The sequence below is a fragment of the Sinocyclocheilus anshuiensis genome, unplaced genomic scaffold (genome assembly GCF_001515605.1).
Source record: "Sinocyclocheilus anshuiensis isolate Anshui unplaced genomic scaffold, SAMN03320099.WGS_v1.1 scaffold257, whole genome shotgun sequence".
NCBI lineage: Eukaryota > Metazoa > Chordata > Actinopteri > Cypriniformes > Cyprinidae > Sinocyclocheilus > Sinocyclocheilus anshuiensis.
The window spans coordinates 1,486,344-1,500,039 of record NW_015539889.1 but is presented as its reverse complement, the minus strand read 5'-3'; the positions used below and the strand labels follow the sequence as shown (position 1 = coordinate 1,500,039).

At 37.6% G+C, this 13,696-nt stretch overlaps 1 protein-coding gene and 1 pseudogene across 1 annotated transcript in view; one reads left to right on the top strand and one right to left on the bottom strand.

Annotated features, from left to right (window-relative positions):
* Positions 1 to 424: 424 nt before the first annotated feature.
* On the top strand, positions 425 to 7,813 carry LOC107685720 (uncharacterized protein FLJ43738-like; annotated as a pseudogene).
* A 157-nt stretch (positions 7,814 to 7,970) lies between these two features.
* acad9 (acyl-CoA dehydrogenase family, member 9) overlaps positions 7,971 to 13,696 on the bottom strand; it is a 12,740-nt gene continuing 7,014 nt past the window's right edge. The window contains exons 16-18 of the mRNA XM_016482316.1: positions 12,943 to 13,071; positions 9,292 to 9,364; positions 7,971 to 9,053 (exon numbers count right to left, since the gene is read on the bottom strand). Of these exons, the coding sequence (XP_016337802.1) occupies positions 8,953 to 9,053; positions 9,292 to 9,364; positions 12,943 to 13,071 (303 nt within the window). The 3' untranslated portion in view covers positions 7,971 to 8,952. The remainder of the gene's footprint in view (positions 9,054 to 9,291; positions 9,365 to 12,942; positions 13,072 to 13,696) is intronic.

Genomic DNA, 13,696 nt, shown 5'->3' with positions numbered 1-13,696 from the left:
CGATCGGCCACTGTGTAACTTCTGTTGACTGTAGCTGCAGTTCCATGAGCAGCTTGTCATTTCCTATTTACCAGCGCGCGAGCTTCATTATGTTCTAGCGACTCTGGTTGTCAAAGCGACGCAAAGCATTCCATGTAACAAAAGCCAACATTACAAAGTTTTCCAATGCTTATGCGATCAATTAAAACATAGCAGTAGCGGTGAGGAGAAAGCTGGAAAACTGCTGTCCGTTATGGTAAGTTTTTCTGATGAACTTTATAGAATAATGATGCTTATTCAACATTGTTTAAATTAAAAATGATAAAATAAATACAGAAGTTTTGTTTTTCTTTTTGTATTGTGGTATCTGAAACCATTACATACAGTATCATCATAGTACTTTTTTGAGATCGTTCTATATCACCTTATCCAGCATTTATTGAGAATGGAACTGGTCTCAGCATCACCTGACAAGGAGAGAAGTGATGAAGACTCAAAAAAAGATTCTCAAAAAGTTGTCTTTAAACTCCACACAACTCACAGACTGTGAACCTGATGCTGAGAAAAGTAAAGAACCATATATGGAAATTCCAGAATCCAGTCCTGAGGAGGAACAAAAAATAACAACATTTACAACAGCGTCTAGCTACATTGTCACCTGTACAATCAGCATTGCATTAGCTATCTTTAAAGGTATGGGGGTGGTATTGTTTCAATGCACAGTGTTTCAGACTTGTGTGCAATTTGATGTTGCATTTGAAATATTTTTTCTTGACATCAGTAAAGGAAATAAACTCACATTGTCTTGTCTAAATAGTCTTATTTTTTAGCATGAATAATAATATTATTTTTTTGTTTTCTTAAATCAAGCAGAGCATCTTACCAATTCAGAGAAAAGCAAAAAAAAAAAAAAGTGAAAGAAAGACACATCCAGTGAGGTAGTGGAGGCCCCCAGAGCCGAGGGCTATAATTGCATTGAGTACAACATGCTGCCTGATGAGCCTGAACCAACCAGAGTGGATCTAGTGATGTTTGGCTTGGCGGCTAAACTCTACATGGCGAATGAGACTAAGGTAAACTATTGGAATTAATTAGGGGTTAATTCTAAGCAAGAACTTGTAAACTATCTATTATTTATATGTAGAATAATACTACTACTTTCATCTGAGAACCTTACCTGACCTGATAAATAAAGTATTAATCTTTCAAAATAAATAAAAATCATACCGACCCCAAACTTTAAATGGTAGTGTAATTCTATTATTGTCTTTTGAAATAGAACACATCTTTATAAAATCATAAAATCATGTGCTATCTGTTCTGTCAAGGTACTGAAGCCTTGGCGAGAAGGAAACCAGGTGTGGGTGAGTTGGTCTCAGTCTCTAAAACTCAATGTCACCAAAGAGCTCCTGATTAAAATGGCCTCCCATAAGGTCACTGTTAGAGTATGGGACAGCAAAGACAAAGTGTTTTTCAAAGCCAGGAATGACAGAACCAAAGCCTTCAGACTGCCACAGGAGAGGTCTGGAGAGGATCCTGATCAAATGGATATGATCTACCCCTGTTTTACTGATTGTGTTTCCTATTAATATTTCCTTCAGTGTAAATGTGGTCTGAATACCTCTATTTTACAGCAATATCTAGAGTTTAGATACCGCAGAGCATAATGACTTTGTAAAGTGAACGGTGTCTAGGATAGACGAAAAATATAATTACTTCAGGAGGGGGCTAGTCATAGTGTGTTTTAACCGATTTAAAGACAGTCATTTACATCACAGTAGGCAGGAAAATGACTGTGAATCTTTGTGTGAAATTCACTACGACGAAATCACATCCTCACATCTGTTACAGTGCTATGAGAAGGGAGAATATTATACAGATGTAGCACAAAACACAATTCAAACATGCAGCATTTCTAGTGATCATTCTTTTTTTTATTTATTTTAGGCGTTTCATGCCTTTTATTTAGATAGGACAGTAGGTTAACGGGAAGCGAAGTAGGTGAGAGAGAGGTCGGGAAAGGTCCGCGAGCAGGGACTCGAACTCGGGACGCCCAAAGCACAATGGCGCTACATGTCGGCGCGCTGCCCACGAGGCCATCGGCGCCTACTAGTAACCATTCTTGAATAAATAAAAATGCCAGGGTTCATGCTAAATGTCCTCAAAGGTGGCATCAGGAAGATGGTTAGTGAGATGAGAGCTATCTATGAGAAGGAGAACCTGAGAACAAGGCCATCTATGAAAAACCGCAGAGATTTGGAGCTTTGCTGTGCCACAGGCACAACGTGATGCTAATGCTTATACTGTATGTGAATAAAAAATTTACGATGGCATTTAATATGTTTTACAACATACAAAGGTTTGATTTGATTGTGTGGTCATAATAATGTCAAAGTGTCATTATAATGAAAAGTACATTTAAAAACCAACAGCTGAATCCAAGTCCTCCACCACTGAAACACTTTTAACACATTTGTATATACACTACAGTTAAAATTTTTTGGGTCTATACGTTTTTTAAAAGTCTTTTGAAATAAGTCTCTTATGCTCACCAAGGCTGCATTTATTTGATCAAAAACACAGTGAAATAGTAATATTGTGAAATATAATTACAATATAAAATAACTTTTCTATTTTAATATAATTTAAATTGTAATTTATTAATGTGATGGCAAAGCTACATTTTCAGCAGCCATTTGTCATTTCTTATTATCAATGTCGAAAACAGATGTGCTGCTTATTTTCAGGATTCTTTGATTAATAAAAGAAGAGCATTTATTTGAAATAACTATTAATTAATTATTAATCTTTTGTAACATTACAAATGCTTTTAATGTCACCTTAGGTCAATTTTATGCATCCTTATTAAATAAAAGTATTAAGTTTAAAAAACAAACAAACAAACAAACAAAAAACTTATTGACCCTATAACGGTACTGTAAATCTACCAGGATTGATGAATTAATACTAACTGCTTAAATACCTTAATACATCTTTATACACAAGATAAAATAGTCTCATCTTGATTTTATCATTATGACTCTTGAAGTAGCATGTCAGTGGTCATCTTATTTGTCTATTTCAATTTAGTTCCTAGTAAGAGTGGCTTAAGAGTAGAAAAGAGCCAAACATCGCCAACTACGAAGACACTGTTCCAGAAATCCACCCAGGATACTGCAGAACTCATGGGGGTCAAACAGGAAAAGGAGGCCGGCTCACTGCAGCTCAGTTTCACTCCTCTCCTTGCAGGTAGTTCGTCCTAGCAACCTCACAAGAGACATTAAAGTTTACATGTTACATGTTCTTGTAGAGCAAGATACTTGCATTAAAGTCCTTATGGTAGTTTTTGGAGCATAGAAATAATTTTCTGATTTTTATGCTCCAAAAAAACCCCATTAGTAGCCAACATCTATTGTACTCACCCACTCTTATGGCTCTCACACAGGTTTCCTGTAAGTGAATGTTAGGTTTATATAATACATCATGAACATGACTTTAGCGAGGCAGCTAGCCATTTAGGGGCTGTTTCCCTTATTCCTGAGCGCTGTGGGGTGGATCTGTGTAAGGGGTTTCCCTGCAGGGTCCCTGCTACTTAGCCACTATAATTGGCTGTGGAATGACACCAACCAAAACCAACCGACTGCTTCTTTAGCTTTTGATGTGTCTCATCCAGATCCCCAGTGGGAGCTCCTGATGAATGCCTTAGCTTGGGAAATATCCTAGCCTTGTTCCCATAAAGCTGAGCCAGACAAATCACATGTAGCTCCTTTCATTACAGGGTTGGATGGAGGATGGAGGCTATTACCCAATCCTATTATTATTTTGCCAAACTATGATCCATTAAGGACGGAAATCGCTCCAGTTACTAACGTAACCTCGGTTCCCTGAGATAAGGGAAAGAGTGCTGCATTGCTGACACTTATAGGGAAAGTCCTGTTTACTCTGATACTGAAGTCTGATTTGTTCACGTTCGTGTAACTGCATGAACCAATGGCGCTTCAACCCGCCAAAAGAGGAGGTGCCGATCGTTATACAAGTCGTCTCTGAGTGCCATTGTGTCAGAATCAGCAGCCCTTTGGAGCAGCCTCTGAAGCATACAAAGAGCTGCTCTGGTTATGGCGGATTCAATGTCTGAACTCCCCTCCGAAACTTAACGACTAGGTTGTTTCTGCTGACTGACATGGCCAGCCACGAGAGAATGATGTTAGGGAGTATGATGATCACTGACTGCCTGGGATTTTGTTCCGGAGGAGTAAAAGAGGGATTCTGGAACATCAATCTTGATCAGCCACTTAAATCCAAGCAGCAGTCATCACAGTTTTATCAGCTTCTTCTCTGCCATCATTTCCCGTCCCTTTCCATTTACTTAAGGTACGCTATTTCAGAAAGGATTAGTTTGATTATTCAACATGAACATATTAAACAAATTAGGAATAATCACATTCATCTTTCAATAGGCAAAATGTCTTAATGTCTACTGCCAGTACAAGTTCCACAACATGCCTATTTACAGAACCAAAGGCCATGATTACAATGCTAACATCTACTTCAAGGATGTAAATGTGATTTTTACTGGTCTTCTGAGTCCTGGAAAGCTGTTTGAGTTTCTTAGAGGTCCACCCATGAAGATCGAGGTCCATGATCGAGATAGAAAAAAGGAAAATCCCTCCAGTACACCAGCTATATTTGGGACTGACCCCAGTGATGCCAAAGATGATTTATGGGCTACTCGTCATAATGCGTAAAAAGGAGATACTGAATTTCATGATTCATATGGCATAGCAAAACTAGATCTTCAGATCTTCTTCGAGGATGCAACTATTTGAAGCTGAAACTGCCCATTAGGTGCTCTGCTTCTAAGCAAAATAAACTCAGAAGTTCTTCTGAGGTTCCCTCAGATATTGCAATGCCAGTGGGTCATAATCTTGAAGCTGACGCCCAACTGAAAGTCCAGGTGGAGATAGCACATACCCTTCATCCTGAAGATGGCAACAGTGAAGGAGACTGTCCTTTTGGTCGCATGATTTATGTCTTCAAGTATAACAATACTCCCTTCTTAGCCAAACTGACATCAGAAATTCTACAAATCAATGCAGATGCCTTCCAACTAAACTGTTATCCAGAGGAAACAATTCAAAGGGTCATGTCTGGTCATAAAATAAACACCAAAGACAGAGAGAACAAAAGGCTGAATGTTCTTACTGGATTTCATATGACGGATAAGGCTCTACACCTTTTTATTCTGGAAGGATTGAAGGATCAAGCAGTCAAAAGACTGTGGACTACAGTGCCTATGAAGTTAGAGAGTAATCATTTAAATCGCTCCCACATGTGCGCAACATTTACCAATATGCATCAAACATTCCCAAAGATCATACAGACTGATCTGATCTTTTCCAGGTTGGATGGAGATGATGAGGAACAGGTGACTGTGCTGTATAACTCAGACTTGAGTTTCTCAAAGCGACTGTATGACATGCTTGACATGGGTCTGAGTCCAGTTTGCCTTGTGAAACCACTTGAGACCATTTTGATGGAGCCTCTGGTGTTTATCAGAAATACGGTTCCTCATGCCTGTCTTGAAGCCATGAAACGGTAAAAATGCAATTACACCCAAAGAGCATCTCCCTTTTGCCACCTTCTTTCTAGCATGGTCCTTTTTTCTTGGGTTTCTCAGTAGGCTACAAGACAGCACAGTGATTGGTTTAGGATAGTATTAATGTTTTACTACAATTTCAAAATGAAGTACCATGTGTAATTGGATGCATTATACTTCACAAAAAAGTATTCAGTGTGGTAATTGCTAAAACTAGTGAAACAAATGTAGTGAAACACTGAGATATTGTTCAAGAAAATTTAAATGTTTCCAACTAACCTTTTAGTATAAGCCACATCTGCCAAACCAAGAAGCTTCAAGAAGTAGTGCACCATGACCTGTTCCCATCAGCTGACATGGTTCTAAGCTTAAGCAACGAGTTTGGATCGGATTTTGGGAGAGGAGAGTTATGGTTGGCAACAGAGACCAAGCAATCTCAGGATATACCTGATCATCATAACATTAGAAAGAGAACTCGCATACCTCTAGACAACTTCAACAGAGAATATTTCCAATGGAAACAGAATGAGGGTAAAAATGTGAAGGACTTCATTCAGGTAATGAATGACTGATATGCTTATCAAATGGGGTTTGGAAGGCAACTGAATTAGCAATTGATTGAATGCATTTTTTATTTCAGGCAAATATTGACGACATCCACTGGGCGAGTAGCGACTTACAAACTTTTTTGGTAAATATTACTGTTCAAAGAATGAACTCTCCAAATCAGGGTGGAGAACTACTCTACAGAGAACTTTCGAAGGTTGGCATTAATTGCATTAACCAAAATAAATTGTTCAACTGTGAAAAAAGATCTCTGTGATGTGCTTAGGCAGGTTGCTGGGCCTTTTTGAGATTATATCCCTATTTAAGCTGTATTTGGCGAAATGTGACTATTTATCCTCTTTCTAGGACTCCACTTGCATTCGCATCTCTTACCCAGATTTTAAGAGCAGTATTGAATCTAACCAGCACCCAAAGTGCCCAGACTATGCTCAGATAGAGGAGCGATACCACCATTACCCCCATCTGTGTCATGTTTCCCTCTCAGTGCAATGTCAACTTTATGGACATTCCTAAGAGTTTAAGCAAGAAGATAGAGTTTTACTGATGTTTACCTACCTTGCCCACATCTTTACAGATCCCCAGAGCTTAAGACAGTATTTGATTGCAAGTTCGGTGACAGGGCTAATGCTGATTGACTCATGGGACACAGAGTGTTATCTAGAAGCATGTGCTTGCCTGAAATTGATTTATCTGCCTTTCAGAGTCTGTAACTTATTGTTCCCTGCTGAACATGAGCGTAGCACCCAAAAATGTGAACCTTACAGATGACAGACTGATATTATCATTAGCAGTTTCTCCTATTTGAGCAACTGAACATGTATATTTGTGTTTTTACAATTTGTTATTATCAGCTGTTTTTAGCATGGGATTAATGTTTTTTATTTTTGTTCACAGCCTTGGAGAGAAAACATTCTCCTTGGGAACAAATTGAAGCCAACACTTTCCAGATCCAGGCTGTCATGGATCCACAGATATCAGGATTTTGAACTTTACTCCAAGCCCCCGTTAAGAGTTTGGGCCAGCGCTCCCCCCTGAGCATTCATTTGGCTGGTAACATTCTCTTAACATTAACAAATCACACAATTATTATTACTACACAACTACTCACCAAATAAATATTTACATGGACATGAAATGTTGATTTGAGTGGAAATATATATTTTTTAAAATAATTTTACCTGTATATTATCTTAAAGCTTCCACTAAGGGAAAAGTCAACTAGGGGCATTTTTGCATTCCACTCTGCAGTTTTTCTATTGTTTTCCTGTGTAACCATATGGTAGGTGGATATGTTGTACTTGCGCATGATAACGCATTGAAAGAAAAGAAAAAAAAAAAATGCAATCTAGTAACATAAGGAGCCCTGCAACAGTATTATGTTGTATTATATTAATTCTGAAGTCCTCTAATGTCTTTTTTCAGTACAATCGATAACTAAGAAAGATGGCGCCAGATTCATTTGTATGAAACAAGACTCAAGTGGGCTCATTTTACCTTGTATTTTGCTTAGGGGAGCCTCTCCATGAGGGACAGCTCCAGGCTGTACATGCTCAGTACAACAGGTGGCAGAGGAAGATGTTGTTCGATGAGACCTCTACAGGAAGTGGTAGAGTTCCGGAGTTCAGTTGTCACATGAAGAAAGCTGGTCTGGATAAACTAAAGACATACTGAAGGACAAGTCCATGAAATATTCTCTAAATAGGCCAGGAATGGCTTTAAAAGGAACAAAAAGCTAAATGATTTCCTGAAATGACATTAATGCAGAACATAAAAATATGCATGACAGTCAAATATCATTTTGAAAATTATATCAGATTTATTGTTAGATTAACTTAAAACATTTTTAGAAATCACATGTACAGAACAGATTGTTATATCTCCTAACAGACAAATGTCCAACGTACTTCAAAAACATACTTCAGGATTCTGTAAACCGTTTAGGCTTACTAGTATTTGAGATCTAATCCCTGTATTTTTTTCTCTCTCTCAGTCCATTCCTGTTATTTCTGTGGTCCAGTCTTCTGAAAAGACTGGCTCAGCAGAGAGGGAGGCCAATATTCCATTTGCTCTGTCCTGGACCCTTTCAGAACCACAGCCTGAGCTGGGACAAAAACGCAATTCCAAGATACTCATCCCAGTTCAACAAATTCCACTTCAGGTTAGACACAATCCTTGTGCTTCAGTTTGTACGGTTTTAATAATTAATAACAGGCTAAATTACTGCACCCCAACTTGGAAAGGAGCAAGAACCATTCACACTACTTATATAAGTTCTCGAAACAAACAAAAAGAACGTTCTGGAAGCACTGCGGTGCAGAACTGAGAAAAAAATTAATCACATTTTAAACTGCTCTGACATTAACGTTTAGATTTTTTAACAGAGATTACTGGAGGCCACATTCATTCCTCCACAAGCATAGTGTTTTAGCACTCACAGATGAAGAGAAAAGCACACACTCCTTCCAGAAACCTTCGGAAGCCCCAAAGACACATGATAACTGCCCACTTCAAACACAGCAGAAACATCATAGAGATGAGAACCAACAAAGACATCACCTTACATGTGCATTAAAGGTATTGCTTCAAAATCACTTTTTTGTTCACATTTTATGTTGTTCGACAAATATTAAGAAGCACTTAGGTGACACTATATGTCATAGAAAACTGATATAAAAAGAACTAAAACATTGGAGAGTGAGGCTCAATCAATACTGCATATTCTGAGAAGTCTATTTAATTATCACAGCAGTTACTCTCACTTTTGTTGGGTTAAACTGAGACACAAGGTTGTGGGAAGCCTGTCAGACATGTCAGAAGGTTCTGTCGAGAGGATGTGAGCAGACATACGCCCTCTTGGCTAAGACCTCCTGGGCGATCTTCTTTATGTTGGCATCGTTGTCCTCTGGGGAATCTGGAGAAAACACACAAGTCCCAATCCGTTCACTGAATGCTCTGATCTAATGCATTGCATTGACTGGAGTTAGGCAGATAATAATTGGAACAGTATGAAGAGCGCATACAAGTGTTAGAGACGGACTTATGGTTTGTAAGGTTGTGGAGAAAATTCTACAACATGTGCAAGCGCTTTGTCTTGCTATGCAATAAAACGAGAAGGGCTGGTATCAATTATAGCTGTGCATTTTACTCACTTTTTTGAAGCTGAGTCAACAAGAAGTTGTTCTTGAAATGAGCATCCTTGCAGAAAGTGTTGGTGAGCAGCACCTGAAAGCCAGCAGAGATTTAACAAGGCTGTTTAGATTAACGATTTTAGAATTAATGTGCAAGCAAATTTCCTTGATTATGAGGTTTTTGTTGGCAAAATCATTTTACACTCTTTGACCTAAGAACAATTTCACAAAAGCTGAACAGACAAAAAAAAATAACACCACAGAATTATGAAATGTATGTTTAAAAGTGTGTATAACCTTCTATAACTATTTATGGGTCGGATAAAGCCAATATGCAAGCAAGCAGCACGACAGACGTCTCAGCATGACAAGTCATTAAATTGTTTCCGTCAATTGTTTCTGTCATGCAAAATCAAAACAGCCCTGCTGCTATGAATTAAAATTCAGCTTATTGAAATGCCTCCCGGGCAGGGGCGTGTCCAGGATTTTATACTTGGGGTGGCATGGCAAAGAGGGGGCAAGAGCAGAATGAGGGGTGGCAAGATCAGATCAGTGTTTGTACTCCCCATATATTCTGTATATTCAACACCAGTGTTGGGAAGTAACTAATTACATGTAACAGAATTACATAATTTAATTACAAAATAAATGACATTACGTAATTTAATTACAAAATAAATGTAACTGTAATCTGTTACAGTTACTGAGAAAAAAAAGTGTAATTAAATTAGCCTACAGTTACTTATGAAAATGTTAACAATTACAAAGGGGGTTTTCACACAAACACGCACATACAGATTTGATTCATTTATTTCTTAATTGCAGTGACTGCTCTAAAATACGAAGCACCAATGTTTCAGGAGTTTAGAACACAGAATAAGATGCATGCTTATTCGATAACTGTTTAATTTCCTATTTGGGTTTATGCATATGTTTTAAGATGATCTGATTTTTTCCCCAAGGCATTGTTAGATGCCAGTGTTTTGTTAAAAGAGGTGCTGAAGTCTGATTTTGTAGTGGCTGTGCTTTAAAATTAAATGATTATAATCTTATTTCAAGTGATGCAGGCTTTTGAAAGTCTGCCAATAACCAGAGTTGAGTTCTACTGTAAGGTTAACCCTGCCTGCTTTAAATGTTTCAAACATGATGTAAAATTCACATTAAAGAAGATCTGCATATTTATTTATATATTTATTCATTAAGCAGAAGATTACTGCTACCTAGTTGAAAACAAACACTTATAAAATGAACATGACATGACATTACCACTATGACCAGTAGATGGCTGCAGAGGATCACTGATTCATGTATTCACTTGCCGTTTCCACTCCCTTATAGTTAATCAAAGGGTGAGCGATTTATGTAGTTTTCTCTGGATAAAAGTAGCCTATGTAAACGTAAGAGCCCTTGAGCAGATCAGATAAGACCAAATGAATGAATGAATGAATGAATGGATAGTAGGCTAATAATAATAACAATAATAATAATAATGATGATGATGATAACCAAAAAAAATGAATGTTATTTTCTTTCCTTTAAGTAAGTGTGCATTAAACAATTCAAAGGTTATCAGAATTAAAAGTTAAATCTGTCATTGCAGCTTTTTGAAGTGTGAATTTTGTTTGGAAGGATGAAATGATAGTAGGCTACATTTTCGTCAGTTATTTTATCGGTTATTAAATCAGATACATAGAAGCACAGTAAAATTACATTTATTTGAATGCATTTGTGAGAGCGCGATTACGTGTAAATTAGTCCTGCCTGTCTGTGCAACGTCTTTCTACTAATAGTGAAGCTGTGGATTTTAATTAATTCAAAACACAAAGAAATTTTCGGTATAACTTTTCTGTTTCTAAGCATTTTTATTGACAAATCACAGGGCAGCGTTGACAATATTTTTTGTTTCTGTGTGTAAGTGATCCATTATGTGTCTGTACATGTGTGCGTGCAGTACAATCCTTGTAGGCAGAACTAGTTTAGAATGGCTATAGTTACGGCATTAATTGTGCTAGTGATTGAGCGGTAGTGGAGCACTCTGAGAGCGAGCGAAAACCAGAACTCTCCGACTTTCAAAAGATCCCCGCTTCAGTTTAAATCACGCTGCTCCTCTCTCAATGCACTTCGATCCCATACGCTGCTTTGGGGTGGCAACTGGGGTGGCAAAGCTCATTTTAAGGGTGGCAGTTGCCACCCCGTGCCACCCTTGTGGACACGCCACTGCTCCCGGGACCAATCCACTTCTGAGAAGAAGTGCTTCTTTTGTCACACTGCAACGTCCACAAACAAATAAAATGATCCTTTCAATTTTAGTCCTCTAAATGGGTAAAGTAAATGAACCGTTTCTTCTTTTTTGCCCTAATCTGTACTTGTTCAACATTGCATCCTTCATTGACTGAACAAAAGGTTGAAGTAGGCCTGGGCGATAAAACGGTATTGATATTTATCGACGGTACATTTGAATGTTAGGTGTGCACCAGAGAGCGTCATCAATGGCACGCGAGATGCGGTGATAATGATGTAAGTGACGTTGTTGCATTTTAATGTTTTGTTAGTCTAGCCCACGAGACGCGCCGCTGCTGCGTTATTCATTCACAATATTAGAGAAATATAGAAGTTCAATGCGGAGAAGATCTTGATTAGGTTAAAACCGAAACCAAGCCATGCTTTCACACAGAACGCATATTCAGCGCATTATTAGACGGACAAATATGACTGCTGCACTCGCGTCTCACACAAGAGATGTATAGAAAGCCATGCAAAGTTAAAACAGTTTAAACTTTTAGAAAACACATCACGAATTTGTGGAAGTTTATTTCTTTTTCAGTGCGTCTCATATGCTTTTAAATGCAGTCTGTGTGAATGGCGCTTCGGCTCTTTGAATTAATCAATGCATAAATACATGATGCTGTTTTGTTCATAATTGTTTATGCAATTTACGAAATTATATTTGATTTTTATGAGTTAATTTAGACGTGCACGAAATGCACGTTTTTATAGTTACTTCCTTACGTCGACAATTTAAATGCGCTGCATTATTTTGCTCATTGCGCCCTCCTCACAGAGCCGTTGTTCACTGACGAGCTGTGCAAAAAATCGCGCGAATATGAACGTGGTTTTGCTCAGCTCGTCAGTGAACAACGGCTCTGTGTAGTTAATGCTGCTCAATGTGAAAGCCCGTAGGTGATGGAGATTTACCGCTGATTACAGAACCGGCTTTACTGATAAGATGCGCGTTAAATATCGCATGTGATTTATCGTGCAGCCCTACTTAAAACCTACTTAATCTGCATATAAAACATTAGAAATGAGATATTTGTTTAATTTTTATTTTGTGTTTGATTGTTAAAACAAAAAATATATGTTGTTTGTCTCAATAATAGAATTTATGTTGTTTGTCTCAAGAATACAGTGGTTAAATTTAAACATTTTTTCTATTGCTCGTTGTTTTAAAAAAGGTTATAAAAAATGTCAATAATTATCGATACCGAACGATATGAAACATTATATCGTTGTTGAATTTTTTAGCTATATCGCCCAGCCCTAGATTGAAGTCTAGAGGCAAGTCTCAAAACTGAGAATCCGTTTACAGGTTCAGGTAATGTGCTCCATCAACATGGCTTGTTTTGAAACTGACCTTGTGACCGCAGTGTGAAAGTTTTAAAAGTCCGTTACCTCATGGTCATGGCTGCGCAGGCCAATGCTGATGGAGCGACTGGTCCGGGACAGAACGGCTGTCATGGCGTAGAGGTTAATTAATACATCTGCAACTTTCTTCAGCACAAGCTGCTCATCAACGATTGTCTGAAACAGATGGAGTTAGAGATAAGTGAAACTGTAAGATGCAGAAGTGAATATTAGGGGTTTCTGACAAAATGCTTTCTATAAGAATAAATAAAGTTCATGATTTTTTTTTCTATGTACACTATCATTCAAAAGTTTAAATATTCATCAGCCATTGCTCCAGTCTTCAGTCTAAAATAATCATTCTAATATGCTGATTTGGTGTTTAAGAAACATTTCTTTCATTATCACTGTTGAAAACAGTTGTGCTGCTTAATATTTTTGTGGAAATCATGATACTTTTTTTCCCCAGGACTCTTTGATGAATAGAATGTTTAAAGGAACAGCATTTATTTGAAATAGACTTTTTCTGTAACATTTTTAAATTATTTACCGACATCTTTGAACAATATAAAGCGCCCTTGCTGAACAAAAGTATTAATTTCTTTTTTTAAAAATCTTACTGACCTCAAACTTTTGAACGGCAGTGGTGTGTTAAAAGCTTGGACACACTTAACTGAATGTATGTTTCTCATGATCCTAAAATCCATTTTGATCAAAATGTTTAAGCTTGGAAGTAGCATTGCAGATTAACATATAAAATGCCTTTAAAAAAAAAAAAAAAAAAATTCTATTTACAAAACTA